We start from the raw sequence: 24,675 nt of genomic DNA, 5'->3' as shown, positions 1-24,675 counted from the left end.
TAAACTGCTGGAGAAACTCAGCAGGTCTGGCAGAATTTGTACAGCGAGGAAAAACAGAGTTAATGTTTTGAGACCAATACAACTCTTCTTCAGAACCGGTGTGTAATGCTTCCATAATGATTTCTGATGAAGGGCGTTTGCCTAAAATGTCAATTTTCCTGCTCCTCGGATGCTGCCTGACCTGCTGCCCTTCTCCAGCACCACTCTAATCTTGAGTCTAATCTCCAGCATCTGTAGTACCCACCTCCGCCATGCTTCCATAATATCAGGAGTCATGTTCTCCAAATTCTTAATAACAACTGCTGATCTGAAATACTGAAAAGTGAAAATGTTCCACTATTTTTAGTACCAGTTCTGAAGAGTCATATCGGATTTGAAACATTAACCATATTTTGGTAATTCCTTCTAATATTTCTTTTTCAAGTATGACATCTATCCTTATTTAATTGTGCCACCGTGGAATGCCTTTTCATTGATAAGCTGCTCACTAAATATAGTTAATTATTGGCAATGATAGTTCAATGAATTTAATAAGTAAATAGCTGACTCACAGAGCAGCAGGTTTTAAATTCAATCCCTAATCTATATTAGCACACAGTGGTGAACGATGAAATAGGTTAACATTTTTACCTTCAGTATTTTAGGCTTTTCACACCAATAGCTGCTATTAAGATATTTTTGGAGCATAACACGTGATGTTCCATGCATTATGGAGGCATCATGCACCAATTCCACTCTGGCAACATTTTTCATAGAAAATGTTAAAATCAAAAGTTTATCTGAACTTTTTACAGACTGTTACAATGATACACCCAAACATTTTTTTAAATGACATAATTGTACCTGAAACTTGGAAAGGAAGAACCACCAAAATGCATCCTGAAGAATGGCACCAGATGAAGTTGAGAGAACCAGCTTTTTCAAGGTAATTTGATATTGAAGCTGTCAAGAAGTTTAGTTGATTTAGTATTTGTAACTTTATCAAAAGCTTGACTACAAAAAAGGATAGGAGACAGTGCTGTACCCTGCAGCAGCTCACACGGCACTTCATAAAATATAAAATACTACAGACACTGGAAATTTGAACAAAAAGAGAAAATGCTGGAAATAATCAGCAATTCCGGAAGCATCCATAGAAAGAGAGCATAAAAGAGTTAATGTTTCAAGTTAAATATCTTTTGCAGAACATATTATTTTGAGAAATTTTGGAATTTTCATCTTTGGAATCTTGCCAGAGGCCATGCATGAGGCCATTCTTCTGACAGAACTAGAGAATTCAAAAACCAAATCAGTTTCTGGCATTGAATAAACATTAAAATATTACACATGCTGAAAGTCTGAAATAAAAACATAAAATGCTCAACCTACAGGATAGCAAGCAAGATCTAGGATACTGGGGACATCTCTGCATTTTTCATGTTTCTCTTTCACCCATCTAACTCATTACTTTATCTATTCACACATTTGATGTGTCACATGCTTACCATATTTCTCTCACTGCATTTCCAATTGTCTCATTTATATTTTCTTTCTCTCATTTACCTATTTCCTATTTGGGACTTGAATACATTATAGGTAGTTAATTTAATTTAATTTTCATCTGGGTATGTTTATGATCTTTTACTTTGCCTTCACATTCATCTGTTCAATTTTAAAATTCTGCTCATGTGCAATATTTTTCAGCTCTGGTGAAAGAGCAAGCCTGAAGCATTAACCAACTTATTCTGTCTACAGATAATCTCTGGTCTGCTAAGTAGATCCACACAGTTTTTTTTTGCTTTTCTTCATCCTTTGGCATTCTTGTACATTTCCTAGTACGCAACTGTAGAATAGCATTGGCGAAGAGCAAGGAAACAATCGCCAACTTTCAGGAACTAGTCTGTCTCCCAACTCAGTGTACTAATTCAATTTATAATTTTCATCTACCACAAAGTAAGTGGTGATTATACTATTTTATGAAAACTAATTAAAACTAAAATTACCAATCATATTTTGTAATGCATAAGTTGAAAGAGATGGACAACTGAATAGATAGTATAACACATATATGACATCTGTATGCATATTGAACTTCAGATAGAAAAGTTAAAATAGATTCAAATTATTTGTAAAAACATAAACAACCAGTCACATTTACTTTCCAATATTTTATTGAAAAGACACATGGATCTGCTGTAATGGTTAAAAGAAATGCTTTTCCTTCGCCACATTCTCAAAGCATCCAATTTGCAAATCTATAACTTTACCACAACAACAAAATCAGAACGCATAATTATTAGCATGCTAAAATGTTTCAAACTTCACAAGAAAAGGACCATAAAATATTCCGAAATACAAGGATAAGGAAGTAAAACAGTTAGTAAAGGAAGGTTAAATCAAGTTTTAATAATAATAACTTACATTAAACTTCTGAGTCCTCCAAATCAAGCTTAGCAGTTGAATAGCCTCAGTGTGTCCAGGAAGTTCTGTAAACTCAAATGGTTTGAAGCCTGGGAAACGTTCAGCCTAAATAAAAAGAAAAATTACATATGACAAAAAAACATTGACTGTGTTTTTTTACAAAGAAGGTGAGTGATTCTGCGGTCATCTATTTCCTAACACTGTTTTCTTCCACCAACTCCACAATCGAATAATGAAAGTGGAGAAGCTTTTATACATTTAATACATAAAAGATAATAGAAATAGAAATAGAGTCATAGAGATGTACAGCATGGAAACAGATCCTTCGGTCCAGCTTATCCATGCCGACCAGATATCCCAACTTAATCTAGTCCCATTTGCCAGCACTTAGCCCATATCCCTCCAAACCCATCCTATTCATATACCCATCCAAATGCCTTTTCAATGTTGTCATTGTACCAGCCTCCATCACTTTCTCTGGCAGCGCATTCCATACATTTCCCTCAGGTCCCTTTTATATCTTTCCCCTCTCACCCTAAACCTATGCCCTCTACTTCTGGACACCCACACCACAGGGAAAAGACTTTGTCTATTTATCCCATCCATACTCCTCATGGAGTTTTATAAACTTCTATATGGAAACACACAAAATCCAGCTCATGGACCTGCTCCAATGTTCACATTTTAGTCATTGCAATCAGCATTTTGAGCTACATGAACAGAAAAGTATCACTTCAACAATGTAACAAGCCGATCTTTCTCCAGCCAGCTAATATTTGTTTCATTTTGGAATTGGCGTCTTTACCTTTCCTAGCTGTTGACTTGATAGCTCAATTTGGATAAGGTTCAGCAATGTCCATGTCCATGTTCCAATGAAAACTAACAAATTCTACTTATCATAACGTTGACTTCCGAACTTACAAAATACGAGGTCAGTTAAGCATAAAGTACACAGCTTAATGCATGACATGTAAAGAAATTGAAGGTTTATAATTATATCTCCCATAAAAGCAATCAAATATGCTGTGGAACTCTACCATCCCAATCCTGATGAAGTAAAGGAAATATTATTTGAAAATATAATTATTTGAAATGTACTGCTGTAGATTTCAATGTTGATTGATATTTTGGAAATATGCCCCATTACACTAAAGGTACAGGGAGAAGTTTCAGTTTTGTTTTTGCAGAATTATTAGGTTGCAGTAACTTAAATTAACATGGCAAAGAATGTTCTGCTAGAGACAGATAAGGTTGTGGTTGCTGGAAATCAGTCATCTCAGCTCCAAGATGTCAATGTAGAGTCCAGTGTGATAATGTATGAGACACAATCATCTTCAGTTGTTTCATCCATGACCATTACGTTTCCTTCATTGTATGGTCAGAAGTGGGGATGCTCGTTGATGTTCAGCACCATTCGTGACACCTCAGACATTGAAGCAGTCCAAGTTCAAATGCATCAAGACTTGAAGGATATCCAGGCTTGAGTTTACAACTGGCAAGTAGCATTCAGACCACACAAGTGCCAGGCAATGACTATCTCTAACAAGAGAAATTCTAACCATTGCTCTGAATATTCAATGGACCTTTCATCAGTGAATTCCCAACTACCAATAACCTAGCATGGTTAAACATTGACCATAAATTGAAATGGATTAGCCACCTCAATATTGTAACTACAAGAGCAGATCAGAGGCTAAGAATACTGCAGCAAATAACTCATATCCTGATTCACCAAAGCCTGTCTAGCATTTACAAGGCACAAGTTAAGAGTTTGATGAATTGGAAAAAAACAAAGAATTGTGGATGCAAGAAATCTGAAACAAAACCAGAAATTGCTGGAGAACCTCAGCAGGTCTGGCAAGATTAGTGGACAGAAATTGGAGAAAACGTTCTGGGTTCAGCAACTGTTATTCAGAACTTATTGTAGCTAGGAAAAGGTGTGATGGAATACCCTCCATTTGCCTGGATGAGTTCAACTTCAATAACACTCAAGAAGTTTGACACTAATCAGATCAACTATACCCACAAATATTCACTCCCTCCACTACCAATGTGCAGCAGCAACAGTGTGTACTATGTACAAAATACACTGTAGAAATTCATCAAGAATCGCCACTTGCCATCCTGGCTTAGAAATATAGGTATTCCCCCACCCCGTATCCGTGGGTGATACATTCCAAGACCTACCGTTGATGCCTGAAACTGCAAATAATCGCGAACCCTATCATTTAAATGGGAAACTTATCTCCCCATAGCCCCTGGAATTATTTCTGGAAGGTTCCACGCAATGTTTTTGGGCCACAGTAAACTGAGGATAACTGAAACCATGGAAACTAAATCTGAGTATATCGCTATTCCTTCACTGTTGCTAGTCAAAATTCTGGAACTCCCTTCCTAACAGATTTGAGAGCATATCAGCACCAAATAAACGGTAGCAGGCCTCTTACCACCACCTTCTGAAGGGCAACTAGGAATGGGTAATTATTGCTGAACCAACTAGTGCCCACCACATCCCTGAATGAATAAAAAGAACTTTGGTGACTTTTCAAAAAAAAGATTACTTGTACCTAGGCAGAATACAACATAAATTTGGTGGTCTGGTTCAGGATTTTAACACTTGTTACCTTCTCTAGATGCTAAATCTAGAGCTATTATCTAGAAATAATATGCTATTATCTCATTTCCTCTTTTTGTCATTTTCACACCTTAACTGGGAGATGTGAGAAAATGAAAGAGGAATGCAGCAATGAGGAGGAAAAGGTGAGAGCAAGGCATGTTGTTAAATAGTAATAAAAACAGTAACGAGGACGCTAATAATCATTGCTATCTAATAGTCCATTGCGGTATTTCTAGGAACCCTACCCCTCTCCATCAGTTTAGCAGCTTCATCTTGAACTTGATTTGTCCAAAATAGCAACTTCAAGGACTTATACCCAGGACTGTTTAAATAATGACAATGATGATACTAAACCTTGTGACTAACATCTGAACACTGAAGTTATGAATTGAATAAACTCCATACATCAACAGTAGGATATATACAGCCCAACAATAGTTAAAAATGGTGCATTAATCCCTGGGCAATCCAACAACAGCTCAGAATTGAATAACCCTTTCACACTGCCACTAGGAATTGTATCAAAATGGATGTATTCTCTGTATATGATATTAGTGACTGTCACTAGGTCAAAATCTTGGAACTCCCTTTATAACAGCACTGTGGGTGCACCTAGCCAAAATGGACTGCAGCAGTTCAGGAAAGCACTTGCCATCACTTCTCCCTTTAACTGTGCCCCTCTCTCCTTGAACCTGTGCCCTCTTGCAGTTGACCTTCCCACCCTGGGAAAATGCCTTTGAATCTCCATCCTATCTATGCCTCTCATAATTTTGTAGACCTCTGTCAGGTCGCCCCTCAGCCTCCATCTTTCCAGTGAAAACAATCCGAGTTTATCCAACCTCTCCTCGTAACTTAAAACCCTCCAGACCAAGCAACATCTTGGTAAACCTTCTCTGCATCCTCTCCAAAGCGCCACGTCCTTCTGGTAGTATGGTGACCAGAACTGCATGCAATATTGAAAATGTGGCCTAACTAAAGTTCAGTACAGCTGGAACATAACTTGCCAACTTTTATATTCAACATAAAACATTTCAGGCCTCCTCTGTGTCCTATGCATCCTGAGGAGCTCTGAGGCTGCGACCTCTCACTGAGCTAGGTACTCCATGTTCTTCATGCCAAGCACCAGCCTCTTCCTGTTTACCAGGTACCTTGTTAAAGCTTGCATGTCCCCTATTACCTCACACTACTTCAACAACCCATTTCTACCCATACGCTCAATGTCAAGATGCACCACATTGAGCTTCATCTACAACTGTCCTAAGCTATCCCACCTCATTTTACTTTTTGTCTATTTTTCCAGAACACAGTATACCATGAATATTGACCAATCATGGTCACCCTACAACCATGTCTCTGTAATAGCTATCAAGTCATGTATTTCTATTTGTGTCTTCCACTATCTTGTCACAAATGCTGTGTGCATTCAGATAAACAGCCTTCAGCTTTGAGTCTTTAACCATTAATACTTATTCTGGTTCTAGTTTCTGCACACTTCTCTATGTATTTTCTACCCCTTCCTGTCACCTTTGATTATCTTTCACTCTTCACTGCCCTGCGCCTCTGCTTTTCTGTTTCTTTAAATTTCCTTTCAGTTGAAGCCAGCTTCCCCTCACTATCATCAGTCTTTGAACCATGCAATTACCATGCCAATTTGCACACGATCCAAAGGTTATTTCCTTTGTGGTCTGCTTTCTAATCTAGCCCAAAGATGCTCATAGTTCCTCAGTAGAACCTCTTTCCTAGTCCAACCGATGTCATTGGTACCTATGTGTATCATGGTGCCCTTCCTGATGACCGGCTTATGCCCGAAATGTCAATTCTCCTGCTCCTCGGATTCTGCCTGACCTGTTGTGCTTTTCCAGCACCATACTCCGGGCCCTTATGTGGATCATGGCAACTAGATCCGTGCCCTCCCACTCCAGGTTCAGCCAAGAAGAGATGTCCTGAATCCTTGATGCCTGGTAACAGCTTTGGGACTCTGTCTTTACTGCAGAAAACAATACCTATGCCCCTAACTATGCTATCCTCTATTATCAATACATTTCTCTTTTCTCTCTCCACTTAAATGGTACTCTGGATCAAGGTGTCATCTACAGTTCACTTATTCTGCCCACAATCTGTGTCCTCATGCACACCAGAAGCAAAAAACCATGTGCAAACACCAAGATATAATGGGAGGAAGTGGAATAAAAAGACCTTCTGAGGGCACATCAGTGGCATGGGTGTTCAATCATAGTACATAATCTGCACTTTTTGAATGTATATTCACTCTCAATTCTAATATGTTATAGTCTTATTCAATCAGTAGGAAATGAGAAGGATCACCAAAGTCAAGATGTAGAACAAAAAGATGTGCTGAATTTCAATAACCATTCCTTGGTACCTCTGACATAGTCAGCAATGTGGGTGACTGATATCACATCATCCCTCAAGAAACGACATTCTTATAAATTGGGATTTGAAATCAGGGGCTACACATTACAACTAGGGGCACTGAGAGCAATAATAAGGTCTAGGGAAAGAACCGGGACCTGGGCTGTCCAATTGGTGGAATCCACATTCCTTTTCAGAGTAATGGCAGAATCTGTCTTGTATCTACAGGCTCCAGGAGGGAAAGATCTGTCCCATGTTTAAGTTTCTCAATGCCATTTTAAAACACTTAAGATAGCGAACAGCTGTCAAATTTATGAATTTGAATGCATGTCATTTGTATATGTGAAACACTGGAAGTTCAGGTGTAAGATGCTGCCCCTCTTATTATTGTGGAGCAAGGGTGAGCATATCATTGATGGAAATTAAGTGTTCAAAAGCCGAATTCATAAAGTTTGTTAGACAGATATTGCACATTTATCATACCAAAACAAGCTTATATTTTCATTAAATAAAATGAGCTTAATACAGACAACTATTTTTTCTTGTTGATTAAGAAACTGTGCACAGGGAATAATCTGTATCCCGTTTATGTTGTTTGCCATGTTTCCAAAAATTTTAACAAAACCTCAAGACTAGTTTCTTTGTAGACACTTCATAAAATTTACTGAAGTTAAGAAATGCTTAGCTGTTGTATGTATGTTCAGAAAACCTTACCTCAACAGTCTTGCCCATGCGTGCAAAAGAAAGTTCTTCAGAAAGCTGTGAAAAAGAAAGCAATTTTGACAGTTGTATTTCCTTCAATGTTTCAAATCTCATAATTTCCATTAATGATTGAGTTAAAAAAAACTTCATGGTAAATTCAACAAATTTAAACCAAACTTCTGAATTAAAATACTCTGGATCTATAATATGTTTAGTTTAAGAATAAGAGAAATACAATAGGTTGTAAGTTTGCTCACTGAGCCGGAAGGTTCGTTTTCAGACGTTGCGTCATCACACTAAGTAACACCATCAGTGAGCCTCTGGTGAAGCACTAGCATCATGTCCCGCTTTCTATTTATGTGTATTGTTCTCTTTAGGGGGTGATATCATTTCCGGATCTTTTTCTCAGAAGTTGGTAAATGGGATCCAAGATGATGTGTTTATTGATGGAGTTCAGATTTTGAAATAAGTGACAGTTTAATGGTGAAATTTTAAAAAATTCTTACCAAACAGCAGATGCACCTGTGAGTAATGCGGGCCCTGAGACAGAACAGATGCCTGCCAGTGCTGGGTCACGTCCCCACGTTGCATCTGAGTGATGTGGGTCAAGTGGGTGTGGAGGTGGCCAAACAACTTTGTTAATGAGAAAAATAAACTTCATGAAAAAGTCTTTGGATTTTGGAGCATTTCAGATTTCGGGATTTCGGATAAAGGATTGTCTACCTGTACTTCAAATACATTGAGTATAATAACATCAAATGACCAACATAGTGTGCGATCACTGAAATCTGAAAAGCCAAGAAATACATTCCATGGCTAATTAAAATTTGGCATTAATACCTCAATTAATTGATTTTGCTCCAAATGGTTGATTGGTTAATTTACTACTACAAACATTTATCATTGTTAAACATTTCACATAACGTATGGAGTGACATAAACATTACTTCAAAAGATGTCAAATGCCTGGATGTCAATGTGTAATGTTAATTGGAAAGTAAAATCACTATCACCTAAAGATTCCTAAGAGATTATTATGCTCAGATGCTCCAGCTTTGGAGGATGTATGACAGAAACACATTTTATTGCACATTCAAGAGTTTCCACCAAAGTTTCGGTATCTGACAGGAAAAACCATGAGGGAATTCACTCCAACTCTCCAAATATCAGGCCTTGGCTTTTGTTCCTGCAGTTATATAATAATGATAAATTTTACAGATTTTACTCGTAAGTAATTTCACTACTGTTACATAAAATGTCACTGGAATTGTTTTTACCTTTCGGCTGGGATGTGTTAGTAACGCATCAGAATCCTTCATTTGTGTTAGAAAAGCTGGAACAGAAAGAAAAACATGATTTTACGCTCAAATAAATAAACCTTCATAAATTATAAAGCATCTTGGGCTGAAAATGTGTTGCTGGAAAAGCGCAGCAGGTCAGGCAGCATCCAAGGAACTTCCTGAAGAAGGGCTTATGCCCGAAACGTCGATTCTCCTGTTCCTTGGATGCTGCCTGACCTGCTGCGCTTTTCCAGCAACACATCTTCAGCTCTGATCTCCAGCATCTGCAGTCCTCACTTTCTCCTATAAAGCATCTTGACAAGTTTTAGAAGAAACATCTTGCGATTATATGGCGCATTATCATATTTACAGTACATTCCACAGTGCTTCATATCTAATTATTTACTTTTTGAAATGCAGTCACTGTTGTATGCAGGAAGTGCAGTAGCCCATTTGGACAATGGAATGTCCTATAAAAAGCAAACAAGATGACAAACAGACTTATTTATTTGTCTACAGTGGTGCAAGTTGAAAGACAAATGTTGTCCAGGTCATCAGATCACCCTTCTGTGCTTTTTTTGAATCCCTTTTAAGCCAGAGGTGGGACATATTCTTGGTAAGTAAGGGGCATGCAAGAGAATCTGGGGAAGGCATGAATGTAAATTGCAAATTACAATCAATTCAGCCATGATCTAACAATATGGTGGAGCAGAGTTGAGGGGATAAATGGCCTACTCCTGCTCCTTGTTTGTATGTTCGTATGAATAATACTATATAAAATAATTTATATTTATCTGAACAGGAAAATGGGATGTTAATATGACGTCTTATCTGATGAAAGTTCATCTAATGAAATGTAACTTCTTCAGTATTATACTGAAGTTCTGGTCCAAATTGTGTGTCAAATTTCAGGATAGGGCTGGTAACCACAACAAGTGAGGCAAGAATCCTGACAAATCACTCAAACTGATATTTAAGGATAGCTTCATCAACTGCATGCTACTTAAAAGGATTCATTTTCTTGGGCGGAGTATGCACCAAATATAGAGCTGCAAAAAAGTGCCTCTGCTTCTCCATTTCACTATTTAAACAAATCTGATTGTTGTGAGAAAATATATAAACTTCCACTATCCATATGTTTTGCTGTTAAGAACAGCTGTTTATTTTCAATTGGCATGTTTTCTACTTTGAAGTTTATTCTTCATAAAATATAGGCTGAAAATGTGTTGCTGGAAAAGCGCAGCAGGTCAGGCAGCATCCAAGGAGCACGAGAATCGACGTTTCGGGCATGAGCCCTTCTTCAGACGTCGATTCTCCTGCTCCTTGGATGCTGCCTGACCTGCTGTGCTTTTCCAGCAACACATTTTCAGCTCTGATCTCCGGCATCTGCAGTCCTCACTTTCTCCTCTTCATAAAATATAACCACAGTCTGACGCTGCCGCAGGATATAGTGAGCAGGGCAACGGTAGACGTCTGGTAAGTGGCCACTGCCATTCGACACCTTAAAACGGCAGTGCTCAGACCCGACGTAGTGCACCAGCTGGAGGATGCGCTTACCCCTGCACAGACGGAATTTCACATTGGCCCCAAGGTCCCGTACTTCCCCCAGGAACCTGTGCCCCACAACCTGAGCCGCCTCCGGAATTTTAGATTTCTCCCTTTTAAGAACATAAAACGGCAGGCCCTGTATCGACTACTGCTGCACACCATCCACCTCTTCTCCCTCATCCACCGTCCGGACACGCCTTGGAGTGTTCATTTGCCACCGAGCAGTGGGGACCCCCCAGTGGAGGGCTCTCTATGTGGGAGTCCTCCCCCTTTCTCTCGGGGATCTGGGGTGGAGGGTGCTGCACACAGCGGTCCCCTGCAACCACAGATTGCGGTGGTTCACAGACTCCCAGCCCAACTGCTTGTTCAATGGGGCTGTGGAGTCCGTGGACCAAGTATATATTGGGTGTGGGCATTTGCACTCCCTTTTTGATTTTCTTAAAAACCTCCTTCTCTGCTTTTGGTTGCATTTCAGTCCCACGCTCCTGATCTTCGGGCACCCAGCACAGAGCGGGGAGGGCAGGTCTGAGGACCTTCTCATGGGTCTGCTTCTGGCCTGGCCAAACTGGCCATAATCAGGTCCAGGCAGCAGGTCGTGGAAGGGGTTGTTAGGGCCGATTGCCTGTCCCTCTTCTGCGGTTACATTAGAGCCCGGGTGTCTCTGGAGAAGGAGCACGCGGTGTCCACCAACACTGTGATCAAACAGTGAAACAGTGAAGGGGAGGGAAGGGATTAAATCAAAATAGAGTTGGACGGGGAAGTAATGTCACTGGCCACTTGGGTGTTTCTTTTCTTCCTGGTGGTGGAAATTGAATAAAGATTCGTGCACCTTGTGTCTTTCATTGTGTCTCACACCTGCACACACAACAGGAGTGCGGGGGAAAAAAATAATAAACATGCAGTTAGGCGGTAATGTGGGGGTAAAAAAAGAAAAAAAATATAACCACAGTCTGCAACATGTTTCTTTGGAGCTCTGAACCTAACATACATTCATTAAACAAATCATTCCTATTCCAGTTCACACTTAAACTAAAAAAAATCATTTCCTAAAATATAACCGAAAGTGATGAGGTCTGTGGCACAGTTGGTCACATCCCTGTCCCCTGAGTCTAATGCTCTGGGTTCACATTCCATTGCATTTTAAGCACTCTTGCTGCAGCTTTTGTAGGTCAAGTCCTATCCTGAAATTTTACACATCATTTGGACCAACACTTCAGTGCAACACAAGACTTTCTGCCTCACTTAAATGAGCCTTCTTCAATTAAGATATTCCAGGTTATATTTTACCAAAACTCAGCTCAGTGTCAAGCCTTGCACCACTGTAGACAAGTAAATACGTCAGTTTGCCATGGAAAGTGTATTCACTACATGCTCATACAAATTAAGCATCAATTTGTAAATCCTTCTAAACATGCCAATGGCAGGAGGTAAATACAGGAGAGATACCTGGTCAGACATATGATGGAAAGAAATTGGTGACTCTAACCCAACTGTCCACAGCTCCAGGCAACAGCATGCATCAGGAAGCATATGTAGCCTTGGCAACTTGGATTCTTTGAAAGACCAGCTGGCTCATACAGCTGGACAGACAGTGAGGATTTGCTTGGTGCCAATAGCTTGAGGCTCAATCCTCATTCCAGCTGGAGTGGATTTGTGGCCTGCCTCCTCATTTTTCCCATGGTAAAGGTCCTAGTGCTATGAATTGGACCTGATTTCATTCTGAGAAATGGAGAAGAGGACTCAAAGTGGCAGAAAGTCTTCCTCCATCACTTCAATCCTAGAAATAGCCAGCCAGATACAAATTTTAATGTAGACGCCAGATACAGTGTGATCATGCAATTTGTACATACTGAGAATCAACTGATTCTGGAGAGACTTCTCCTGTACTGGATGATCAGTGGCTGCAGCTAGAGCCCAACAACATGATAGGTGGGGGACCTATGGCAGGAAGAAATGCTGCACTGCCTCATCTCCAATCTTAAGGCTGCCTCCTGTCACATGTAAATGGATAGTCTTTCTGTCTCATCCAGCCTTCTTGAAATTAGCTCAGATGTGGGATGGGGTTAGTGAACTGGGACGCCAACAGGCAACGTAAAATTCCAAACCCATCTGACTCTGGTGTCATTCTTATCTGTCATCAAACCTCCTGGCTGGTAACTCTGTTTATCTCTCCACAGTTGCTGCCTGAGGTGTTAAGTATTTCCAGCATTTTCTTTTTTTATTACAAATACAAGTTTCTACTGCTATAAAAGCAATACTGAAAAGCACAAATCTTACTGTATGATGATGTATTGATTTGATGCTCGTTGATCTTAGATTCCCTAGGTTTATCTGACAGAAGTTTTGAGGAATATCTTTCCAATCGTGATACAAACTCACTAATCTTTTGCTCAATATCATCGAGAATCTCCATTTGGAAAGGTACATTTTCATGAATGTATTGCACAGTTGATTCATATGAACTAAATACACCAGGCTTAATATTCATTTGAAACTCATCTTCATCAGGGAGTAACTCTGGCCAGTTAGTCTGTAACATAAACAATAAAAGTCACAAACCAGAACATGCAATCAGACTAAATGTTTTCAATTACAAAAAATATAACTTTTATATAAAACATCTTTTTAAATGAGGAATGAATTGTTTTTTGGGTCGGTTTTGACTAATAAAATATTTTCTAGTTATTACACTATTTGTGACAAATATTATACAGTCATAGTCATAGAAATATACAGCACGGAAACAGACCCTTCGGTCCAATTTGTCCATCTCGCCCAGATATCCTAACCTAATCTAGTCCCATTTGCCAGCACTTGGCCCATATCCCTTTAAATCCTTCCTTTTAATATACCCATCCAGATATCTTTTTAAATGCTGCAATTGTACCAGCCTTCACCACTTCCTCTGGCAGCTCATTCCATACACGTATCACCTTCTGTGTGAAAAAGTTACCCCTTAGGTTCCCTTTTATATCTTTCCTCTCTCACCCTGAACTTATGCCCTCTAGTCCTGGACTCCCCCATCCCAAGGAAAAGACTTTGTCTATTTACCCTATCCAAGTCCTTCATGATTTTATAAACCTCCTCTATAAGGTCACCCCTCAGCCTCCAACGCTCCAGGGAAGACAGCCCCAGCTTATTCAGCCTCTTTCTGTAGCTCAAATCCTCCAACCCTGGCAACATCCTTGTAAATCTTTCCTGAACCCTTTCAAGTTTCACAACATCTTCCTGATATTATTAAATTGTCATGTCTTCTGTGTAGTTCTCAATAGTTATTATGTGATCTTTCCAATTCTTCATAGTACCTTTACCATTCCCAATGATAATTGATTATGTCACCTTCAAATGCTCACATTTAGTGGTCTTTTATAGCTTCTCAATGTACATTTTGTAGACTTAATTTGCCTTTGTTTGAATAGCAGGGCTATCAATAAATACAGATAAAGTTTGAAAAGCCTGGATTAATTATCTTTCTATTTTTACAATAACAGCAGCAATTCTTGCCTCTGCTATAGGTTCCAGCTTCATAAGTGTGTAAAGAATGTCAGACACAATGATGTTTGTGCAATGCCTCTGACTAGCCTCAGAATCACTGTCCAGCTGTGGGGCCTTCAACTACCCTGCCTGGCAATATTGCTGTTCAACAGCTGGAAATCTACTTAAAATGCTTGTACACATGAATACTGCAACAGGATACTGCTGCATCAGAACATGCCAATAAAGATACAGAACAAATAGGTATGTCATATTTTAGATCTGGATTTTATTGTCAGGTGTTCTCAAGTACAGGAGTACAGTGAAAAGTGTACAAAGTCACCATGCTCCAGCACCATCTTAATAATACAAAAAGCAGGATTGAAAACAGAAGTAGAAATAAAAGAAACAGCCAAAAGAAAAGGATATGTCCAGATCACTCCCCTGCCTCTGTCATGAGTCCTCACCGCAAGAAAAATAAAGCTACAAAGTCTATCCCTCAGTCTGCGAACACTTCAGCACCCCAAGTTCCACTGCCAAAGCTGAAATGCCAAAACGCCACCACCTCCGCTGTTAAGTACCCAGGCCCAGCAATATCCTGGAGCCATGCTGCACAGCTGGAACCATGTCACCATTCTTTGGCACCATCTTGCCTCCACAAACTGTTACCAGCATGAGTCCATACTGGGTCGATCTTAGCAATGCAGCCACTGCTGAAGCTACTGTTTCTCCAGTTGGGCTCAAATTCGACTCTGGGCCCAACACACTGAAGCGGCCGGTGCCCCATTCTGGGTTACATTGCTGCTGCCTTCTCAGACTGCTTTTTCAGCAAAGGATCCCACCACTGCTGACCTCTCCCCTCCCCACCACCCCCGGGGAAGGGGACTGCTCCTGCCACTGCCAACATGCCCAGGAAAGGGACATTCAACTCATTCATCACATTCAACCATCTTTCAAAGTTTCCCTTATTAAACCCCTTCCATATCGCTAGTCACACATCATTGGCTGTTAGATAAGACCTTGTAGCCTTGCATGCCAAGGTTTAAACACTTTTCCATAAAATCTACAATGTAGTCAGTCTATTCCAGATACTTCTCTGGATGTGTTTTTAACATGCACTAGTCCCGACATCAGAATTATGCCTAGCTCTCCATGTGTGTCTCCCTTCCATAAATGCCTGTTTCTGCTTTTATTACCTCTTGGCCTGGCTATTCCCAAGCACCCCGACCAGCCTCCTGTGTTCCACTCTGTAAACCCAAGAACATCAAAACTCCTGCTGCCCATGTTCTACTGCACACATCACCCTGTGTTAGCTGGCTTACAGTGGCTGCTGACAGTCAATTAACTGAAGCTAGCTAACTGCATGCATGAGAGTAACTGAAGATAAAAAGGTCTGAAGGTTTTTGGTGATAAGGAATCATATAATTATAATACTTATAATTAAAGTGAAATGTAAATACTTCTAGACCATTTAAAATGGGTGGGATTATCAGACCTTAGGTAGGTCAAAACACTAATTTTCCCTCTGTTTACCTTCTATTACTAGCAAAACTATGGACAGATTCATTTATATTAAATCACCAAGGTGACCTCAGCATTTCACCAGTCAATGCAGTTAGTGTATGTAATGCAGGATAAAGTCCATACTAACAACAGACCATGACTTTGCTGGATTAGTACATGCAAAGTAGAGCAAAGGACAAGAAAGTATTTCGCAAACTATTTTCCAATGTGATCCTATTTTAACTCACCACCACATTTTTAAGCACAATTAAGGATAGTAAGAAAGGCTAGCCTTGCTAGTGGTGTTCACAGCTCATGAATTGATGTACACATAAAGCAAGAAAACATCTAGTATGTTATTAAAGCTTGCCTGCTATAAAACAAATAATAAAACATCACAGAAAAATTAAGATGTATGTTTCTGTGCTCATGTAGGTATCAGCCAGACTGTCCATATTCTATGTTGACATAAGACTTAGTGAAGCGCTCTCCCCACAACCACATACACATTACAATCATCTGCTCTCTCCTAATCACACACATACCCCCTTCCCTCACACATGCCCTCCAACTCCTCTTAGCCTCCACACTCACCCCATTCAATGATCCTCTTCTCCCCCATCTGGATTTCTCCACCTTAGCTGGATGTTGAAGAACTGGAAGGACAGAAGTGACTGATAGCTGCCAAGAGCAGGTGGCTTTGACCTCTTAAAAAAAAATCAGTCTGTTGGATGCACTGATGAGAGTAACCTGCCTCTGACCTTTGAGCATCTTTGTGGGTTTCCGGCCTATCCGGTTGAAAAACGAATTGTCAATGAAACTGACATTTCAGATTTCTTTCAACCTGACCAGCCAGGAATCAACAAAGCTGCTTCAAGGTCAGAAGGAGCTCACCTTCAGTCAAACTGATATTAGACTTTTAAAAACTTTTTTAACATTGAAAACAAAAGTCAAAATGTCAGATTTCTAAAATTCCAATATCAAAATTTGCCATTTGGCAGAAATTTCTCATGACTGGTCACTAAATGTCAAAGGATACCTGCTCGTAACTTAGTCTAAAATCTCTCGGCCCAAGGGCAAGATCATGAATGTACACTAATATTTGATTACAGGAAATGTGCAATTAACTGGCAGTCTTCTGCATTACTTCTACACAACTTCTACACAATGTGAACGATTCCTATGAGACTTTAGGGAAGCCATAAAGCACAGGGAAGTTGCTTCAGGCAAAAACAAAACCAGAAAGGCGAGTAAACCTGGCAAAGCCTCATGTCTTTTCTGCCAACTACTTTGAACAGAGCTGTCAGTGGCCTACCAGCAGCTCACTTGTCTACTCTCTCTGTTAGTTGTTTTAGGACCTAGGAGAGAGGAAGACAAAATTGAATAGAAAGATAAAATTTATGTAATACTAATATTCTGTCATTTAAAATGTCATAACACACATATTCACATGATATCCATCCATTTGCCTTGAAATCCTAGAATGCACAATATACATTTTGTATTATTTCTCTTAAGAGAATAATGGACAGCTATGCAAGGTCATGGAAAGATGCCAAAAATGGAGTATAGGCCCCTTTCAAATCCAGAATGAATTTCAATCATTGAATAAAGTGACAGCTATTCACATTCTCTATATATTGTTCCTCTGTGTCTTACGTTAACTAAACTTTCCCACACATAAGCTTCCAACAGTTACATTATAAAAAGAATAGCAAAAGTTACTGTAAATTTTCTGGAAATTTTAGGTGATCATCTGCTTCATGCTGCTGGTCTCTAAAGCTGGCATGTATTACTTGACTGCTGTAACCCAAGACATGGTGAGATACTTTTCACTGACATAGTCATCTTGTCTTCCTTCGAAACTGTCCAGAAACGTAGCGTCACAATTTAAAGAGTAATTGGCATTTAGGAACCACAATATGTAAGATCTGTGCATATATTAGTATTAAACAGTGCATTCTTGTTTGTTCTTTGACACAAAGATGAGAATATTCATCATCTGTATATACTAGTACTTCAGACAAAGGGATAGTCTTCACGTGAATATCTGTGTTCTAACATTTAGTGGCAGAATATTACTTTATAATAATCTTTATCTTTCTACTTGAAATTTTCCTTCTTCTCTCAAAGGTCCTAAACACACAAGTCTAGTAGAGACTAACTCACTAACAGCTCTGTTCAAGTTGTTGGCAGTAAAAGCATGATGACCATGATTATCATCTGGTGGGATTGCTTGGGTTCTGACCTGCACCCAGACGATTCTGCTGCAAATAGGTCAAGATACCACAGACAACGGAGTTTCAGCTGAGTTGCTGGCTTGGGACTTCCACTCTGCTGTGATTTTCTCTCTGCCATGATTTGTGTTTGCTTTTGAAGAAGGCAGCACCATTTTGCTTTGGCTGTGCCAGATGCAACAATCCTGGGTGAGCTCTTCCCAGGACTTGAAATCAAAATCAAAACTCCTAAAAAAGCATTCAGCTTGTTCTCGTAAAGTAACCTTTTGTGTGCTTTGTGAATACACCACAGCCTCAAGCTCTCCAAATTAAATTCATTTTTATAAGTTAGATATCTAGCTACAGGACCAGCCTAACGCAAGTGTGAATGTCTCAATATAGTGTAATGCTCGGCATACCAGCTTGGATAAGAACATCAACGTACAGTATTTGGTTCTGCTATCTGATCTTCAGAAAATTCTAAAGGCAGCTTAACTCAAAATGAAAGAGCTTATTAAAAGCAATGGAAATAAGGCAGAGACAGAACATTTAGTTCATGTTTCTGTTTATGATCCATTTGAATGTCCGCTCACCCAAATTTATCATCTTGACCATTTATTCCCTCTCCCCCAAATGCTTGTCCAGTTTCTTCTTAAAACTATTTACAGTAGGCGCTTGATTCACTGCTATGTTGGCAAATTTTGTGTTCTCACCACTCTGGGTGAAGAAATTTCTTCTGAATTTCCAACTGGATTTCTTTATGATTATCCTATATCTAGTTATGATCTAACAAATAAGTGGAAATATTCCCTCTTCAATAACATTGATGTCCCTCTTTGGCGTCTTTACTACTTATAATAGTAACAGCAGAAACCAAGTGTTGTGTAATGTCTCATGGTCAGTACATCTATGTACCTTTAAGAGACATGTTCACAAAATCATTGTATCATAACATGTGACCTAAGGAAAGAAGATTGTATAATAGGTCTCTTGTGATGCAGTAGTAGCAACCCTATCTCTTGTTAAGAAGGTTTAGTTTAAGTCCCACATGTTCCAGAGATGTGTCATAATAAGTCATAGAGTCATAGAGATGCACAGCATGGAAACAAACCCATCGGTCCAACCCGTCCATGCCGACCAGATATCCCAACTCAATCTAGTCCCACCTGCTAGCACCTGGTCTATATCCCTCCAAACCCTTCCTATTCATATACCCATCCAAATGCCTTTTGAATGTTGCAATTGTACCAACCTCCACCACATCCTCTGGCAGCTCATTCAATACATGTACCACCCTCTGCGTGAAAAAGTTGCCCCCAGGTCTCTTTTATATCTTTCCCCTCTCACCCTAAACCTCTAGTTCTGGACTCTCCAACCCCAGGGAAAATACCTTGTAAATCTTTTCGGAACCCTTTCAAGTTTCACAACATCTTTCCGATAGGAAGGAGATCACAGTTGCACGCAATATTCCAACAGTGGCCAAGCCAATGTCCTGTACAGCCGCAACATGACCTCCCAACTCCTGTACTCAATACTCTGACCAATAAAAGAAAGCATACCAAACGCCTTCTTCACTATCCAATCGAGCTGCATTCCAAGGTCTCTTTGTTCAGCAACACTCCCTAGGACCTTACCATTAAGTGTATAAGTCCTGCTAAGATTTGCTTTCCCAAAATGCAGCAACTCGCATTTATCTGAATTAACTTCCATCTGCCACTTGTCAGCCCATTGGCCCATCTGGTCAAGATCCCGTTGTAATCTGAGGTAACTTTCTTCGCTGTCCACTACACCTCCAATTTTGGTGTCATCTGCAAACTTAATAACTGTACCTCTTTTGCTCGCATCCAAATCATTTATGTAAATGACAAAAAGTAGAGGACTCAGCACCGATCCATGGAAGTTAGACCATAAGACATAGGAGTGGAAGTAAGGCCATTCGGCCCATCGAGTCCACTCCGCCATTCAATTATGGCTGATGGGCATTTCAACTCCACTTATGCACACTCTCCCCATATCCCTTAATTCCTTGCAAGATTAAGAATTTACCAATCTCTGCCTTCAAGACATTTAACAACCCGGCCTCCACTGCGCTCTGTGGCAATGAATTCCACATGCCCACCACTCTCTGGCTGAAGAAATGTCTCCTCATTTCCACTTTAAATTGACCCCCTCTAATTCTAAGACTGTGCCCACAGGTCCTAGTATCCCCACCTGATGGAAACAAATTCCCAGCGTCCACCCTTTCTCCACTGTGCATTATCTTGTAAGTTTCTATTGATCTCCCCTCAACCTTCTAAACTCTAATGAATACAATCCCAGGCTCCTCAGCTGTTCATTGTATATTTTGCCTACCATTCCAGGGATCATCCGTGTGAATCTCTGCTGGACATGCTCCAGTACCAGTATGCCCTTCCCGAGGTGTGGGGCCCAAAACTAAACACAGTATTCTAAATGGGGCCTAACCAGAGCTGTATATAGTCTCAGTCGCACATCACTGCTTTTACATTCCAACCCTCTTGAGATAAATGACATTACATTTGTTTTCTTAACCACGGGCTCAACCTGCAAATTAACCTTTAGAGAAACCTGGACTAGCACTCCCAGATCCCTTAGAAATTTTCTGACTGTTTAGAAAATATTCCATCCCCATATTCTTTTTTTCCAAAGTGCAAGACCTCGCATTTGCTCACATCGAATTTCATCAGCCATTTCTTGGACCACTCTCCTAAAGTGTCTACACTTTTCCGCAGCTCCCCACCTCCTCAGAACTACCTGCCTGTCCCTCTAACTTTGTATCATCGGCGAACTTCGCCAGAATGCCCCCAGTCCCTTCATCCAGATCATTTATATATAAAGTGAACAGCTGCGGCCCCAATAGTGAACCCTGCGGGACACCACTTGTCAATAGCTGCCATTCCGAAAAAGAACATTTTATCCCAATTCTCTGTCTTCTATCAGACAGCCATTCCCCAATCCATGCCAGTAGCTCACCTCAAACACCAAGGGTCCTCACCTTACTCAGTAGCCTCCCGTGAGGCACCTTATCAAAGGCCTTTTAGAAGTTAATACATTCTCAAGGATTCAGAAAAGAATGAGAATGATTTAGAGCCAGCCTGAAGCAATCATATTTGGAACACCATTTTCATCTTATTTAGTCACATCCTGCACATATAAATTTTGAAACAAGGAAGATAATTCAAGTTCAGCTGAGATATTTTCTGATTCTGTTATCAACACACTTTATGAAAATGAAGCAAATTATATGAGTACAGCTTCAGGATAAATCCGTTTTAAAAAGATATGTAAATGATCTGTAACCTTGTCTATTGGTAACTTTTAATTCTGTAATGCTAAATTAAGCGCATAACAAGTTAAAAGGAAAATTACTGTACATGACAGCAGAACAAACTCATTTTTTAAAAATTCATTCACAGGATGTGGGCTTCCCTGGTTGGGCAAGCATCTCTCATCTACCCAGAGGGCAGTTAAGACTCAACCACTTTGCTGTAGCTTTGGAGTCACATATAAACCAGATCAGGTAAGGACAACAGAGTTCCTTCTTTAAAGGACATAGTGTTAAGGGTTTAGATGGAGAGGAATTTGTTAACTGTGTACAAGAAAATTTTTTGATTGAGTATGTGGATGTACCTACTCGAGAAGATGCGAAACTTGACCTACTCTTGGGAAATAAGACAGGGCAGGTGACTGAGGTGTCAGTGGGGGAGCACTTTGGGGACAGCGACCATAATTCTATTCGTTTTAAAATAGTGATGGAAAAGGATAGACCAGATCTAAAAGTTGAAGTTCTAAATTGGAGAAAGGCCAATTTTGACTGTATTAGGCAAGAACTTTCAAAACCTGATTGGGGACAGATGTTCGCAGGTAAAGGGACAGCTGGAAAATGGGAAGCCTTCAGAAATGAGATCACGAGAATCCAGAGAAAGTATATTCCTGTTAGGTATAGGGAAGGCTGGATGACTAAAGAAATTGAGCATGTGGTTAAGAAAAAGAAGGAAGCATATGTAAGGTATAGACAGGATAGATTGAGTGAATCCTTAGAAGAGTATAAAGGCAGTAGGAGTATACTTAAGAGGGAAATCAGGAGGGCAAAACGGGGACATGAGATAGCTTTGGCAAATAGAATTAAGGAGAATCCAAAGGGTTTTTACAAATATATTAAGGACAAAAGGGTAACTAGGGAGAGAATAGGGCCCCTCAAAGATCAGCAAGGCGGCCTTTGTGTGAAGCCACAGAAAATGGGGAGATACTAAATGAATATTTTGCATCAGTATTTACTGTGGAAAAGGATATGGAAGATATAGACTGTAGGAAGATAGATAGTGACATCTTGCAAAATGTCCAGATTACAGAGGAGGAAGTGCTGGATGTCTTGAAGCCCATAAAAGTGGATAATACCCCAGGAGCTGATCAGGTGTACCCTAGAACTCTGTTGGAAGTGAGGGAAGTGATTGCTGGGCCTCTTGCTGAGATATTTGTATCATCGATTGTCACAGGTAAGGTGCTGGAAGATTGGAGGTTGGTTAACATGGTGACACTGTTTAAGAAGGGTGGTAAGGACAAGCCAAGGAACTATAGACCAGTGAGCCTGACGTTGGTAGTGGGCAAGTAGTTGGAGGTAATCCTGAGGGACAGGATGTATATGTATTTGGAAAGGCAAGGACTGATTCGGGATAGTCAACATGGCATTGTGCATGGGAAATCATGTCTCATAAACTTTATTGAGTTTTTTGAAGAAGTAACAAAGAGGATTGATGAGGGCAGAGCAGTAGATGTGATCGATATGGACTTCAGTAAGGTGTTCGACAAGGTTCCCCATGGGAAACCGGTTAGCAAGGTTGGATCTCATGGAATACAGGGAGAACTCGCCATATGGATACAGAACTGGCTCAAAGGTAGGATACAGAGGGTGGTGATGGAGGGTTGTTTTTCAGACTGGAGGCCTGTGACCAATGGAGTGCCACAAGGATCGGTGCTGGGTCCTCTACGTTTTGTCATTTATATAAATGATTTGGATGAGAGCATAAAAGGTACAGTTAGTAAGTTTGCAGATGACACAAAAATTGGAGGTATAGTGGACAACGAAGGTTACCTTAGATTACAACAGGATCTTGACCAGATGGGCCAATGGGCCGAGAAGTGGCAGATGGAGTTTAATTCAGATAAATGCGAAGTGCTGCATTTTGGGAAAGCAAATCTTAGCAGGATCTGTACGCTTAAAGGTAAGGTCCTAGAGTGTGTTGCTGAACAAAGAGACCTTGGAGTGCAGGTTCATACCTCCTTGAAACTGGAGTCACAGGTAGATAGGATAGTGAAGAAGGCGTTTGGTATGCTTTCTTTCATTGGTCAGAATATTGAGTACAGGAGTTGGGAGAACATGTTGCGGCTGTACAGGACATTGGTTAGGCCACTGTTGGAATATTGCGTGCAATTCTGGTCTCCTTCCTATTGGAAAGATGTTGTGAAACTTGAAAGAGTTCAGAAAAGATTTACAAGGATGTTGCCAGGGTTGGAAGATGTGAGCTATGGGGAGAGGCTGAACAGGCTGGAGCTGTTTTCCCTGGAGCGTCAGAGGCTGAGGGGTGACCTTGTAGAGGTTTACAAAATTATGAGGGGCATGGATAGGATAAACAGACAAAGTCTTTTCCCTGGGGTCGGGGAATCCAGAACTAGACGGCATAGGTTTAGGGTGAGAGGGGAAAGATATAAAAGAGACCTGAGGGAAAACCTTTTCACGCAGAGGGTGGTACGGGTATGGAATGAGCTGTGGTGGAGGTTGGCACAATTGCAACATTTAAAAGGCATTTGGATGGGTATATGAATAGGAAGGGTTTGGAGGGAATTGGGCCAGGTGCTGGCAGTGGGACTAGATTGGGTTAGGGTATCTGGTCGGCATGGACGGGTTGAACCAAAGGTTCTGTTTCCATGCTGTATATCTCTATGACTCTATGACTTTACTGAATCAGAACATTTTCCCGACAATGGGCAACAGTTTCATCGTTCTCATTAACAGCAAAGGTCTTTTCCCAAGGGGTGGGAAGTTCAAAACTAAAGGGTGCAATTTTAAGGTGAGAGGAGAAAGATTTAAAAGGGACCTAAAGGGCAACCTTTTCACAAGAGAGTGGTTTATATGTGGAATGAACTGCCAGAGGAAGTTGTGGATGCAGGTACAGTTGCAACATTTAAAATACATTTGGACAGGTGCATGAATAGGAAACATTTAGACTGTTACAGGCTGATGCAGGAAACTGGCGCTAGTTTGAGAAACCTGGTTAGCATGGAAGAGCTAGACCAGGTTTCTCAAACTAGCGCCAGTTTCCTGCATCAGCCTGTAACAGTCTAAATGTTTCCTATTCATGCACCTGTCCACCTGGACAGTCTCGGACTCCTCCCTCCCCTTCCTAGACCTTTCTGTTTCTATCTCAGGCGACCGAATCAACACGGACATCTACTACAAACCAACCGACTCCCACAGCTACCTGGACTACACCACCTCCCATCCTGCCCCCTGTAAAAACGCCAACCCATTCTCCCAATTCCTTCG

The 24,675-nt window shown here is 40.4% G+C and overlaps 1 protein-coding gene across 2 annotated transcripts in view; it reads right to left on the bottom strand.

The window, feature by feature from the left end:
• The window catches only part of LOC122540996 (protein FAM227B-like), a 297,628-nt gene that overhangs the window by 269,687 nt on the left and 3,266 nt on the right, over positions 1-24,675 (bottom strand). For both annotated transcript variants that reach the window (XM_043677410.1, XM_043677409.1), the window contains exons 3-7: positions 13,198-13,450; positions 9,370-9,425; positions 8,105-8,149; positions 2,401-2,505; positions 844-942 (exon numbers count right to left, since the gene is read on the bottom strand). In XM_043677410.1, the coding sequence (XP_043533345.1) occupies positions 844-942; positions 2,401-2,505; positions 8,105-8,149; positions 9,370-9,425; positions 13,198-13,450 (558 nt within the window). The remainder of the gene's footprint in view (positions 1-843; positions 943-2,400; positions 2,506-8,104; positions 8,150-9,369; positions 9,426-13,197; positions 13,451-24,675) is intronic.

The sequence above is a fragment of the Chiloscyllium plagiosum genome, chromosome 36 (assembly GCF_004010195.1).
Source record: "Chiloscyllium plagiosum isolate BGI_BamShark_2017 chromosome 36, ASM401019v2, whole genome shotgun sequence".
Taxonomy (NCBI): domain Eukaryota; kingdom Metazoa; phylum Chordata; class Chondrichthyes; order Orectolobiformes; family Hemiscylliidae; genus Chiloscyllium; species Chiloscyllium plagiosum.
Note: the sequence above shows the minus strand (reverse complement) of the source record. Positions and strands in the feature narration are given on the sequence as shown.